This window comes from Furipterus horrens, unplaced genomic scaffold (assembly GCF_987537825.1).
Source record: "Furipterus horrens unplaced genomic scaffold, mFurHor1.1.pri manual_scaffold_7, whole genome shotgun sequence".
Lineage (NCBI taxonomy): Eukaryota > Metazoa > Chordata > Mammalia > Chiroptera > Furipteridae > Furipterus > Furipterus horrens.
The window spans coordinates 58,217,041-58,231,493 of NW_028327177.1; the positions used below are offsets into that span (position 1 = coordinate 58,217,041).

Here is a 14,453-nt window from a genome sequence, read left to right on the forward strand (position 1 = left end):
CTTCTGGACCCCTATGATTCAGATGTTGGCATGTTTAAAGCTGTCCCAGATGTTCCTAAGCCTTTCTTCGTTCTGTTCAATTCTTGTTTCTTCATTCTGTACTAGTTGACTGTTTTTTTCTTCCTTATGTTCCAAATCGATTATTTGAATCCTGACTTCCTTCCTTTCACTATTGGTTTCATGTGGATTTTTTTTCATTTCACTTAGTGTAGCCTTCTCTTCTTCCCTTATGCATTTGCCGTACTCAAGCATGTCTGTCGAGTCTCAGAGCATTGTTATCACCAGTGTTTTGAATTCTATATCCATTAGTTTGGCTATCACTTGGTTCTCCCTCTGGAGCCTTGATCTGCTCCCTCTTTTGGGCCATACTCTTTCTCCTCAACTTGACAGCCTTCTATATTTGCCTCTGTATATTAGTTGGAGCTGTCACACCTGTTACATTCTAAGGGATGAAGCCTTAGGTATTCATCACTGCTGGGCAACTAGTTTCAAAGCCTTGTGGCGGTGTGCGTGGGGTGGGGTCAGAGAGGGAACAATGCTGCTTGTTCAGCACTCACCCCTTTTCCAGTCACTTCACCTGCTTCCCATATGTGACTGGAGCCCCTCTAGCTGTTGTCCTGGTGATGGTTCCCAGAGTGGGTGGGTTTGTGGACATTCTAGGACTGTGTGGGCCTCAAAATGGACTCTTATGAGAGACCAGCAGTTTCTTCCGCCACCCCAACCCCCCCCCCACACTGGTTTTCACAGTCAGAAGCAATGAGGCTTTATTTTCTTGGCACTAGAACCATGAGCTGCGTGGTCTGCCCTAGGCCTGGGATCACGCCCCAGGTGTCCCTCCCAGCTTTTATAAGTGTGACCCCTCATCCCACTGGCCAGCTGCAGTCACTGCCTTGCCACTGCTGCTGCTACAACCACACTGTGTCCTCTCCACTCCTGCTACCCATCTGGATGAGTATTCTTTAAACTTTTGTTTGTTGGACTTCCATGCATTTCGATTTTCTGGCAGTTCTGATTCTTTTTTGTTTTGAGATAGATGTAATCCTTACAGTTGTGCAAGGAGGTGATCTTGGCTGGAAGTACTTTGTACATTTCTCATTTTCTCCTCTGGAAGAGCAAATTACTGGAGGATGAGGACCATGGCTTTCTGGAGTTCTACAAGCCATCCTGCATGCAGAAGCTGCTCACAATCAGTTGGTGGGTGGAAAATAATCTATTTTTAACATAGACCTCAAAGGCTGTTTTATAGAAAGGAATGTTTACTCTCTGTGACATGATCTTAAAAAGGAAAGGAGATAGGCCATAAAAATACCAACCTTTCTAGAGTAATGGATTATGAACCTGTCAGCTCTGAATGTTCCCAAACCCAGTATTAATGTGCTATTTGAAACTAAGACAACTTTTCAATGAAAGATGCCTTCTAAAACCTGAGTGCTCAAAATTTGAGTCTCTTTCACAATTCTGATCTATAAAAATACCCTATTTAACTAGTTTACTATTTAACATTATATTAAAAGTTTGTCTTTTTGGATACCAATTAGGAAAAGAAAAAAACAATAGGTCAATAATTCAACAATTCTAAGGATAAAGAATTTGTGATAAGCACACTTTCCAAGTATTACTAGTTGAAATACCAAAAATTTATTTTAGCCACTTTGCTGGACAGCCTCCTGAATTTAAAAAACAAACAACTATATACTTTACTGACATTAGATCACCATTTGAACATCAAATATTCCATAACATACATTGATGCTGTCAAGGACTTCTAAGACTGTTAAAACTGTTCCTATTCATTGTAACCTTTAAAGGCCCCAAATCCAATAGTTTTTGGGTATATGCAATTACTTTGATTGGTTTTTCATACTGTCCCTATCATTTCTTGCTGGGCCTAATAAGTCATCAAGTGCATTCTGTCGCTGCCTTCCCCATTTTGCTGCTTTTAATCTGCTACAGGCTGACATCAGATAACCCAATTTGTTGGAATTGTGTCTAAGGGAAAAGCAAACAGATTCTCAGCCGAGGTCAGTTAATCCTGCCAGTGAGTTAAATGTAGGAGTTTTCTGGTAGGTGAACAATTTGAAGGAGGATACTCCAGAACTAATTTCCTGGGTTTTGCCTATTTTCTAGATATGTGAGTTGAAAAAGTAGTAACTTCTTGATATACGAGGTACCAATAATAATTTAAAATTTTTCTCTTTCACATTTCACAATTTTATAAATATTTTGTGACATATTTATCTATAAATACTTGCAAAGTAGACAGCTGCTTACTTAGTGGCGTAGGAAAATTTAAACATATTTTGGCAAATACAGAAAAATTGCTATTAATACATATGTGTCACTAAACATTATTTTGGATACTTTCTATTTGATCCTATTAAAAACACCAAATCCTCTAGAATACTACTAATTAACTTACACTCAGAAAAATACATTTTATGATAAAAATTAAAATATCATATATACAGATGGTTTAATACTGAAAAGCCAAAGAGATCAGCAGGAACCTATGCCACTGTAATAAGTTCTACAATATGATTTCACTCATCTGTGGGATATAAAACTGTAACTCATGGACACAGACAACAGTGTAGTGGTTGCCAGAGGGAAGAGGGTGGTGGGGGATGGAGGGTGTCTAATAAATGTTGATAGAAGCTGGACTGACTTTAGGTGATGGGCACATAAAAATGTACACTTGAAACCTATATGATCTTATTAACCAATGTGACCCAATAAATTTAATAAAAACAATAATAATAAGTTCTATTCTTCCCACAGCCTATATCATTTCATGATAGAGTATGAACATAAGGAAGAACATTAACTCTTTCAGGATACTAGTATACCAGTTAATTTTATTTATTTGTTGGTTTATTTAAGTTAATGAGGAGCAGGGGTGAGGGGGTTAGAAGTCTCTACTGAGCACATACCTCAAAACTGACGGGCATATTTCGCTTCAGAGCAATTTCAAACACTAAGCTGATCTCAGATTTATTTGCATCTTTGTCATCATCCATTTCTTTTCCTGATTCACCATTCTAAATCACAAAAAAAATAGGATGACACTGAATCTTCACTTTGTAACAAACTTTGTATATAGTCTAAAAGAATCTACAATGAGATACAGAAAACCACAGACTTGATCTTTGGATTTCTAGGTAACCACAGCAGTCAACCACTTTGTTACAAGGCTCTTTGTTTGGTTTTTAGGGTTTTTTTCCCCTCAAAGAACAAGGATAAATGCTAAATGTGAAAGTCTTTTACTCAACCGTACACTAATTTGAGTTTATCCAGTTCTCTTGAAATCTCTGTCCTACCCGACAATCTCTCTCTCTCTCTCTCTCTCTCTCTCTCTCTCTCTCTCTCTCACACACACACACACACACACACAAACTATAACTCCACTGGTTTTATAACATGATATTTAATCTTCTATGAAAACTAGGCTGCAGAACAACTCGTCGTCAGCAGCCGTCCATCTCGAGAGACGATGGTGTAGCTTCTTAAGAGTCTATCTGCACCGCCGAGAATGGCTGTGCAGTCCGACTCGGGAGTGACACGGTATCTGTCTCCTCCCGTGTTGAATCGACATCTTGCGATGACGCTGGAGTGTCCTCTCCAGTGAAGCTGAAGCTACAGAGCCTGGGCAGGGTGATATGGAGGGTCTGCTGTTGCCCATGCAGCAGACCCCCCCTCTCTTCGCAGCTGAAGGATCCAAGGGAAAGACGGAGTCAATACAGCTTGGCTTCAGGTGCGCCGCAGGAGTTGCCGGTGTTGACTACAACGTCAAACCGCCTTAGGGACTCCGGCTCCAGATTTTCTGTCGGGGTTTACTCCCTTAGACTTTCCCCTGAAGATGTATGCCACAAGGCAGCGGAGGTTTTTTGGAGTCAGAGTTTTCCTTCTCTGATGTGCCCTGACTGGAAGATCGAACCAGCGACACTTAGCTCGCAGGCCGACGCTCAATCCACTGAGCCAAACCAGCCAGGGTTAGGCTGCAGAAAGAGTACAGGATACAAACCAGGATTCCAGAGTTCTGGGTCTGGCCCTAGCACCAATTCACTTACTTATTTAACACATATTTCTGGAGGGAGGACCTCAGATATGCTGAACATGGCGTAAGTAATAGAGATGGAGTATTCCTTCTGTCAGGAGGCTTATGATGTAGTGGGAAAGCAGATAAACGTCCTAATGAATGTGCAAGGCAGAAAAATACCTAAGTGTGCCATTAGCCAAGATCAACCTCAGAGGCAGAGAAACAACAGCTTTGGGAACTGTAGAGGTTGACCTGTTTGGTTTAAATAACTAAGTAAAGAACTCAATAAGAAGAGGACTTCTAAGATATGCCTGAGCTGGAGATACTATTTGGAAGTCAAGAGCAAAAGCAGCTAAAGCCATGCGAATGGGTGAAATTACTCAAGAATAACCTCAACATCCTAATTTGTAAAAATTAAATAGAACTGGAAAAATCCATAAAGATCTGATTCACTTTAAAATCCTCGATTCCAGATCAACACAACATAATCCATGCTCAGAAAACGTAGCATTAAATGTAAGGAAAATGAATGTTATTTCTCACACTTGTACACATTCCAAAATCCTGAGCTGCCTGAGAAGTATACTCCATAGGTGAACCAAAGCTCTCAAAGTCAAGGCCATCCTGGCAGGAACACACATCTAATACAGTACACAGGTAATCTGAGAAGCAAATCAGAGGAAAGCACCACTCTCATTTTCTTTCCTATCAGAAGAGATTATTTCTTCTATTTGTAAAAATGCATAGTTTTGTCTTTTCAATAATCTCACTGGGGACCTACAGAAAGAGACTGTCACGTGCAGCAGCACCACACCTGAGGAGATTTTTCTGGAAGAGGCTCGTTCTGCAGTGCTTGGAGGGCTTTCATGGCGGCATTGTGTCTAGCAGCTTGTCGAGTCTTCCCTTCCCCGAAAAATTCATTATTTCCTACAGTCAGCTGAACATAAAAGATCTTAGGCATCGGGCAATGATACCTAAAATAAGAAAATAAAATATTAATGTTAGTTCAATAAAATCACTCTAAATCATTAATAAGATTTGTTTTGTTTAAAACTGGAATTATCTTCCGGTTTTGTTAAAAAAAAAAAAAGCAATTCTTCTCTGGAGAGTAGGCCCCTTGGAGTACAGGCTTCCCTTGCTTGGTGACTGTTCTAGGAACCCATCTGCATCAGTGTATCAGCTGGCATTGTTGTGAGAGGCTGTGTTCAGCTTCAGTTTTTTTGATGACTCTTTCAACACGTTTGCCCATTTCATGATGGGCGATTTATGAGTGCACCTGCCCACATCACACTGTGTGTTCAGTAGTTTTTGAACCAAAATAGCATAACTCTCGTGCCCTACCCTCCCTATTCACCTTATCTTACCTAAGCAACTTTTTTTTGTATGCCCAGATGAAAAGAGTCCCCAAAGGGAAATGTTTTGCTGATGTGAAAAAGGCGAAACAAAAAACAGCAGACACACTAAAAGGCATCAAAATCAACAAGTTCAAAAACTGTTCTGAGCAGTGGAAAAAACATCTCGAGCCCTGGCTTATGTGGTTCAGTGGATTGAGTGCCAGTCTGCAAACCAAAGGGTCGCTGGTTCGATTCCCAGTCAGAGGCACATGCCTGGGTTGTGGGCCAGGTCCCCACTTGGGAGCACATGAGAGGCAACCACACATTGATGTTTCTCTCCCTGTCTTTCTCCCTCCTTTCCCCTCTCTCTAAAAATAAATAAATAAAATCTTTTAAAAAAATGACGATAGGTGTATTGCCCCAAGTGAAAAGTACATACTTTGAAGGTGACTGAAGTTTAAACATGTAAGAATAAATACACAATTTTTATAAATAGACTCCAGTTTTTGAATCCTCCCCTCATAATGTACTATACCCTCTTATAACCCTAATAAAGTTTATTTATTTATTTATTTAGTTTTGTTTGTTTATTTTTAGAGAGAGGGGAAAGGAGAAAGAGAGGGAGAGAAACATCACTGTGTGGTTGCCTCTCACTCGTGCCCCCAACTGGGGACCTGACATGCAACCTGGTCATGTGCCCTGGCTGGGAATCAAGCCAGCGACACTTGGCTCGCAGGCCGATGCTCGATCCACTGAGCCACAGCAGCCAGGGCTTCTAATAAAGTTTTAACTTCAAAGTTAGACAGATTTTGGACTTCCAGCCAATACAGAGGCCTAGACAGACATGCTACAACTCCTTCCACAACTAAGAATAAATACAACTACCTCAAAAGTAGAGACAACCAGAAGTTCCAGGAAATCAAGCTGCATGGGAGTCCAACAAACAAAGATATAAAGAAGAAATACTCATCCAGACAGGTAGGAGGGGCGGAGTCGGAGTGGAGAGGAAGTGGTGTGGTGGTGGTGGCGGCAGCAGGCCAGTGGAAAGTGCAGTCACACATTTTAAAAAGCTGGGAGGAACACCCGCGGAGCACTCCCAGCACCAGACCAGACCACACAGCTCACCATCCCAGCACTGGGGAAAACAAAGCCTCATTGCTTCTGACTGTGCAAACCAGTGGGGGTTGGGGCGGAGGAAGAAACTGCCAGTCTCTCAGCAGAGTCTGCTTGTTTAAAGGGTCCCCATGGTCCTAGAACATCAGCAGACCCACCCGCTCTGGGAACGACAGGGCAACAGCTAGAGACACCAGTCCCATACAAAAGTGGGAGAAGTGCCTGGAAAAGGGGCGAGTGCTGAGCAAACAGCATTATTCCCTCTCAGACCCCTCCCCAACATACAGTGCCACAACGTGGTGAAATGTGTGACCTTGTACTGACAAATAACTAGGGCTCCACCCCTTACCACATAACAAGTACAACAGCTCTACCTAAGACACAGAGGCAAACAAACACAGGAGCCTGTCAAGTTGAGAAGACAGAAAAGGATGGCCCAAAAGGAGGAAAGAATCAAGGTTCCAGTGCGAGAACTAAGCGATGAGGAGATAGCCAACCTAACAAACGAGGAGATAACCAACCTAACAAAAAAGGAGATAGCCAACCTAACAGAAGCAGAGATAAAAAAAACTGGTGATAAAGATGCTCACAGACTTGATAGATATCCTTAAGTAAGGCAAACGCATAAGGGAAGAAGTGAAAGCTATGTTAAACGAAATGAAGAAAAATCCACACAAAACCAGTGGTGAAGGGAAGGAAACTGGGATTCAAATCAATGATTTGGAACATAAGCAGGAAAACAACAGTCAACCAGTACAGAATGAGGAAACAAGAATTGAAAAAAATGAGGAGAGGCTTAGGAACCTCTGGGACAACTTTAAACATGCAAATATCTGAACCACAGGGGTGTCAGAAGGAGAAGAGGAAGAGCAAGAAATTGAAAACTTATGTGAGAAAATAATAAAGGACAACTCCCCAAATTTGGTGGAGGAAATAGACATACAAGTCCAGGAAGCACAGAGAGTCCCAAACAAGCTAACCCAAAAAGGACCACACTAAGACACATCATAATTAAAATGCCAAAGGTTCAAGATAGAGAATCTTAAAAGCAGCAAGAGAAAAGCAGGGAGTTACCTACAAAGGGGTGCCTATAAGACTATCAGCTGATTTCTCAAAAGAAACTGTGAGGCAAGAAGGGACTGGCAAGAAGTATTCAAGGTGATGAAAAGCAAGGACTTACAACCAAGATTACTCTATCTAGCAAAGCTATCATTTAGAATGGAAGGACAGATGAAGTGCTTCCCAGACAAGGTAAAGCTTAAGGAACTCATCATCACCTAGCTATTATGTGAAGTGTCAAAGAGACTTACTTAAGAAAAGAAAGATCAAAATTATGAACATTAAAATGACAACAAACTCACAACTTTCAACAACTGAATCTAAAAAATAAAAACAAAATCCAACGAAGCAAACCAGAATAGGAACAGAGTCATAGGTATGGGGATCATTTAGAGGGTTATCAGCTGGGGTTGGGGGGATGGGGAAATGGTACATGGATTAAGAAGCATAATTGGTTGGTACAACATAGACATAGTTAAGTTATGAATAATATGGAAAGGGGTGAAGCCAAAGAACTTATATGCACAACCCATGGACATGAACTAAGGTGGGTGTGATTGCTAAGGGAAGGGGGGGTACTGGGCAGAGGGGAGCAAAGGGGAAAAAATTGCAATACTGTAAAACATAATCAATAAAATATACTTAAATTTTTTAAAAAAAAATAAGACAGATTTTGACAGAAGTGAGCCAAATGGTCTGGTGCTAAACGACAGAGAGCCAGCACAGAGGATGGTGATGAGCAAGGCTATATGGTGACAACACACAGGTAACTGGGCTTTTAGCAGAAGACAGTTATGATTGGGAGAGGCGGTAATGTCTCCAAAGTGATAAGTACTTTGCAAAAAAATAAGATCAGACTCAACATAAACAGAATAGGGAGTTCAAACCAATTCTTACATATAAAGTATAGTAATAAAATGTATTTACGGTAAAATGTTTAGCAGGTTTGAGTTGAATGAGACTGATGTAGAGAAGCACGACTAGAAAGCTAAAGGAATACAGGCATAAGAGGATAAAAGAGGGAGTAAGAAGAAAGAACCTAGAAGGAATTAAGAAGAAAAATTAAAGTGATATGCAATAAAATCCATTATTTTGGAGTACCTTCTATGTGACAGGGGAACAAGACAATGAACAAAAACACATTATAGTGGAGAAGACAGACAATAAATAAGGTAAATACGAAGAACATAGTATGTTAGAGACATCTGTTAAATAGTAAAGGAGCCCAAGGCTCAGAAGTGTCACAGAGGTGGTCTTTAGATGGGGTGGCCAGGGAGAGTCTCACTGAGAAGATGACTGTGTAAAGAGCTAAAGTAAGTGAAGGAGGAAACCATGAAGGTTCTGGGACAGTGAACAAAAGCAGAGAAAATGTCAAGTGGAAAAGTACTGAGGCAGCAGCGTACCATGCACGATCAAGTGATTCAGGGGGTCCCCATCTGCCTAGAGGTGAGGGAGTAAGGAAGGAAGCCAGGAGATAAAAAGAGGTGGCCAACGGTCCTTAGGGCCTTCATTAGAAATCACTGTAAGGATCTGCCTTTTACTGAGTGAAATGGCCAGCCACTAGAAGGTTTGGAGTAGAGAAGAGACATGATGTGGCATACACTTTTTAAGGCCTGTCTGACTACTACATTGAGAAAAGACTAAGGAATGAGGATAGAAGCCAGGAGATCTATTAGGAAGCTAAAGCAGTAACACGGGAAAGGCGACAACAGCCTGAATAAGAGTGACAGCAGAGGAAGTGACAAGAAGTACAGGATTCTGGGTGAATTTCAGAAGTAGAGAGACAGGATTTACTAAAGAACTGGCTATGGAATAGGAGAGTGGAGTGAGGGATGACCCCAGGGTTTCTGATCTCAGCACCTGGATGATGGGGTACCGTATATGGAGTTGGTGAAGACCACAAAAGGAATGGGTTCATTGGGGGGCAGGCATCGGTAGCTCTGGTTTGAGGATGTGAAAGTAGGCCTGTTAGATATCCATGTGGAGATATCAATGGACAGCTGGATTTATGAGTCTGGACCCCAGGAAAGAGATCCAAGGTAGAAATAAAATTTAGGAATCTTCAATATATCAATGGAATTTAAAGCCACAAGACAGTGAGAACTCTGTGGAAGGGAGTGATAGGAAATCCAGGCAAACAGGGTATGCTTCCTAGAAGCCAAGTGGAAAATTCTAGCATGGAGAAGCGAAGGGTTGATTCTGTCCAATGCTACTCATAGGTCAAGTCCAATGAATTAGCAAAACTCAGGATCAATTTTGATGGGATAGTGCATTTATAATAATGCTGAAAAATTAAGTACAACATCACCACAGTGCTGAAAAATGTCTGTCTCCAGGCAAAAAGAGGTCCAATTGACGTCCTACTGAAGTTTAGATGACTAGTGGACATCCAGGTAGCAGCATTCTATAGTCAACCTGAAATCAGCTGCCCAGAGCCTATCATATACAAATTGCCAGACAGGTGGTTCTAATCAGTGACAGTTTACTGAAGGTGAAGGATGAGAGTGTAGGTCAGCAATGCAGATGTGAGAGGCACTAATTGAAACCATGTGAGTGGATAAGCACCTGGAAAAGGGAAGCAAAAAGAACCAAGAAAAAGAGCCAGAGACTGAGCTCTGATTAATGCCAATGATCAAAAGGCGGGGGAAATAATAGACGGCAGTGAAGGAGATGAAAGCAGGTCTGAGTTAGAAAAGAAACAACACAACGTCAGGGAGACAATCAGCAGTGTCAAAGGTAGTGGCATAAGCCAGAGTCTGAAAAAAGGGGAGAAAGTCGCTGTTTTAAATTCTTAAGTCAATATTCTTGGCACACAATTTTCTACCAATTTAAGATAAAGTATTTTTAATTGTGTTTTATTATGGCATATGTTCTCATTTTTAATTGGCAAATATGAAAAAGTTAAAGGAAGAAAAAAAGTTACTTATAGTAACAGACTATTTTAACATGCAAAGACTAAGAAGCATTAGAAACCACAATCTTTTTTGTTCTTTGCTTACAGTAACTAGTGCACTAAAATGCAGTTTCCTATTACCTGTTTTGTTTTAGATCGCTTTAATGCAGAGGTTTGGACTAACAGGATGAATGCAGGCTATTTTGTGTCCCACAAAATTCATTTTTCCCACCTATATAGAACTGGATGTATGTTTTAAACTGGTCCCACTTATAAAACCTTTTAAGACAGACAACCTGAAATCAGAACTTGATTCCTGAGATCTTACATGGCAAGCTTTCACCATACAGCAAATGTTTACAATCAATTACACACTTCTGAAAACAGGTCCACAAGTGGAATGCTAGCAGACCCTTAACTACAGGAGAGGGAGTGGGCGCCACTGTAATCACTTTGGCCTGCTGACAATTACAAACCTCATTTCGGTTTGCTACAGAGGCAAACAAAGTTTCTGTTCATTATAAGTTTACTGGAATATGATGTCATAACACATAAGCATACTGAAACAATCTGCTGATTTTCTAACCAAAATATTAATTGTACACTAAAGAGCCCTTGGGACCTCTTCCTTTTTGGCCATCAAATACGGCTCTATGTACGCATATGTGCGTGCATGTAGATACATATGTATATATAAGTTATACTAAAGAGTATCAGAGGGAAAATTAGGTATGTTGTGTTATTAGACATTTGAGTGCTAACAACAGGAAATACTGAAACCAGACGCCTGACTAGTTTCATTCCATTTTCATTCCATCCTCTTACTAACAATGAATCTCAATAACCTACCCGACTTGGTCTGAATACCTTACAGATCACATCTCTTCCAATCCTCATGACGATTAATTAAGATTCACCAGAGCACTCTCATTAATGGCACCCAGACTGAATTACAGGACAGATGATGCAGAATGTTTTCTTATGTGTGTTAGGTCCTGGTCTCTGAATATTTATTTCCTTTGATAAAGAAACACTGGAAGTTTATTAACTTCAAAGGCTATGTTCTATTTAATGGAGTTCCTTTTTCCATTTTTATTTATTTCAAACATTCCCCTCATTTTTGCTAAAGTTCTTATGGTAAGTGATATACATATTTCTACAAATTAGTATTTATTTACCTAAGCTTACATTGCTATTCTTGAGTGATTTTTTTTTTTAATTAGAATTTTGTGGTCAAATGCTTAAATCCCCATAGTGATTACTGTTAAAAGATAAGTGGGGAAAACTCACCCATCCATCCAAGCTATTAAAGTTTCAGGGTCAAATGGCTTCTACCCACAACCCCAAAGTATATTTTGCAAAGTGTGACTCTACTTTCATCTGAATTTTTAGTGCTTGTTAAAAATGCAGATTTCTGTGCTTCAACCATGAACTGCTGAATCAGTTCCTGGAGATGGGACAAAATCTTCACTCAAGTTTCCCTGGTGACTCTCTGCACTGAAAGTCTAAAAGCCACTGCCCCATGACAGCACCACATCCCACAGCAGGGCTCCTGTGACTTGACAAGAACTTCAAAATCCATGCAAGCAAAGGACCCCATACAGTCCTTCCTTAGAGCACCATAGTTAGGGTTCTTGTACCTCTTTCTTCTTTAATCCTCAAAGCAGCCTGGTGAGACAGTTGTCTCCATGGTCACCTTGACAGGTAACAAACCTCCCAATAGAATTGCTGGGAGCAAACTCAAGTCTGCCTTACTTCAGAGCTCAGGAATCTCTTAAGGAGTTTCCTAGAGATCAGCTTTATCCTATTTGTGCTATTTTTTTATTAAACTGGATCTGTTCTTGGCAGGCCAGAGAACCTAAGGGTGCATTTTAAACCTAAGGTCCACTAACAGACTTCAGAAGGGTTTTTACTGAGTAGCTGCTGAAACAAACAACTCCATGATCAAACCATATGTTTTTACAGTATGTCAAGCCAACCAGGGCCAAAAATACATCCAAATGAGAGGCCTACCAAGAGTGACACACAGCTTAGCAGTCTAAATTTTATAAAGGCTGCTTGTCAGGCCTTTTTCTCCATGCCTCTTTGCCCTCTCTCTGCTAAAAGTCCTACAAAAAATAACACACAAATAAAATTTCAAGTAAATAAAAGCTTTCTTTTCTTTAGATCCCCCAAAAGTCTTTAGGTTTGGCCTATCTTCAAGATATCACAAGTTGATACCAAAATAAAGAAACGAAGTATACTTGGTTCCTTTGATTTAATACTTGGCATTCCCTATACAGTTTTGCAATTTGAGCAAAGATTTTAAAATGTTTATAAGAATATAAGAATATAAGTATTATTATTATATTTATTTTTGCTTGTCAGTTTTAAGAACCTTCTATATCAGGTCTTTGCCATTCCCCCTAAAGTTACCTCATTAATGCCCTTTTTATAGACTCATTTTGTATTATCTTTCTAAACTAAAATCTCTGTCCTCCCTCTCACTCTGTGACTGCTTGATTCTCCAACATCTCCACTTTTCTAAGTGTCACTTTTACATGGTGAGAAAGACATATACCAAATAACATCATAACTTTAAAAAATTGAAAAATAATTGCTTCATTTTATTTGATAGCATTATTCATAAATCTCAACACAGCCAAAGTGTTCATATCTCTTCTACAGGTTTATGTCTTAAAATGTTGTCTCCTGATCTAATATGAAGAGGTTTGGATTTCTGTGTTTATTTCTAACATTGACTGAAAACAGAAATGTCACTTAATCTTTCTATCTCAGTTTACTTATCTGTAAAATATTTGCAGAATCTATGTTTAAAGAACTCTAAATGCCAAAACTTAGAATTTAAATGACATGTTGATTATTTTGACTCTTTGTACACTTTTTTGGCAATGCTAAGCATTCTTTTTCTTGCTGTAGAAAAATAATAGGTTTTATCAGAAAGCTATAAAATAGTCCTTGGCATATTTTCAAGCTTGTATGTATATAAAATATCTTGATAGGAAAGGGTTCTCTCTCTACTCACATCTATAAATTTTGAAAATATATCTTTTATGAGATTTAAATGCTAAGTCTTGAGGAATTTCAAAAACTAAGACCTATTAGAAAAGATTCACAGAGCAGTTGAAAATAAGCTCTAAGAGCTGTAACGATCTTCTGTTTGTAGAATTATTATAATTATGTTTAAAATGCCTAAGGGAAAATACAGAAGCTGGGACAGAGTGTTTTGAAGTGATGGAATTATAAATAATGTTTTCTTTCATAATTCCAAATTATTAAAAATAATATGATTCTACTGGAGTAATAACAAAAGAAAACATTTAATTGAAGCAAATCTAGCCCTTGTTCAAACAAATAAAGGTAAATCTGTGTCCAAAATGTAAATGTGCTAAGTGGAGTGACTTGTGAAATACAGGACATGAGCCACAAGAGCAAGCAATTTATACTGTTGCTGATACCAACACCATAACAGGACCACAGAAAGCAGAGCATATTATCCAAAAGCCCCATTTTGTAAACACACTATCACCACCCTCTATCCCACACTCAGATCTAGTATACACCTGTTTTGCTCCTTCCCTAAATGAGTACAGTAGTCCCTCTCTACATCGTGGTTCACTTATCGCGGTCTCACTGTATTGCGGGATTTTTAAAAATATTATATTTAATTATTTATCGTGGGTTTTTCACTATATCGCGGGATTTTGCGGTACTGTATACGTATGTTGTTAAAGTTACATAGGTTTAAGAGTGTAGAATATGTTTAAGAACATAAGTAGTGTTTATAAAAGTGTGGGAAAGGTTAATAAGGGACTGGAAACAGTTTATAAGTGTGTGGGAAGGGTTTATAAAGCCTTAAAATATATATAAATACTAAAATAAATGTAAGATTCCTACTTCGCGGATTTTCATCTATCGTGGAGGGGGGGGGTCTAGAACGTAATACCCATGTAAGTGAGAGAATACTGTATCTAGCTAAGTCATCATCATCATCACCATGATTGCAGCAAAAACATAC

At 39.5% G+C, this 14,453-nt stretch overlaps 1 protein-coding gene across 6 annotated transcripts in view; it reads right to left on the reverse strand.

The window, feature by feature from the left end:
* STAU2 (staufen double-stranded RNA binding protein 2) overlaps positions 1-14,453 on the reverse strand; it is a 390,312-nt gene that overhangs the window by 276,658 nt on the left and 99,201 nt on the right. For all 6 annotated transcript variants that reach the window (XM_090283733.1, XM_090283736.1, XM_090283732.1 and 3 more), the window contains 2 exons: positions 4,851-5,010; positions 2,931-3,038 (listed from right to left, as the gene is read on the reverse strand). In XM_090283733.1, coding sequence (XP_090139859.1) covers positions 2,931-3,038; positions 4,851-5,010 — 268 coding nt within the window. The remainder of the gene's footprint in view (positions 1-2,930; positions 3,039-4,850; positions 5,011-14,453) is intronic.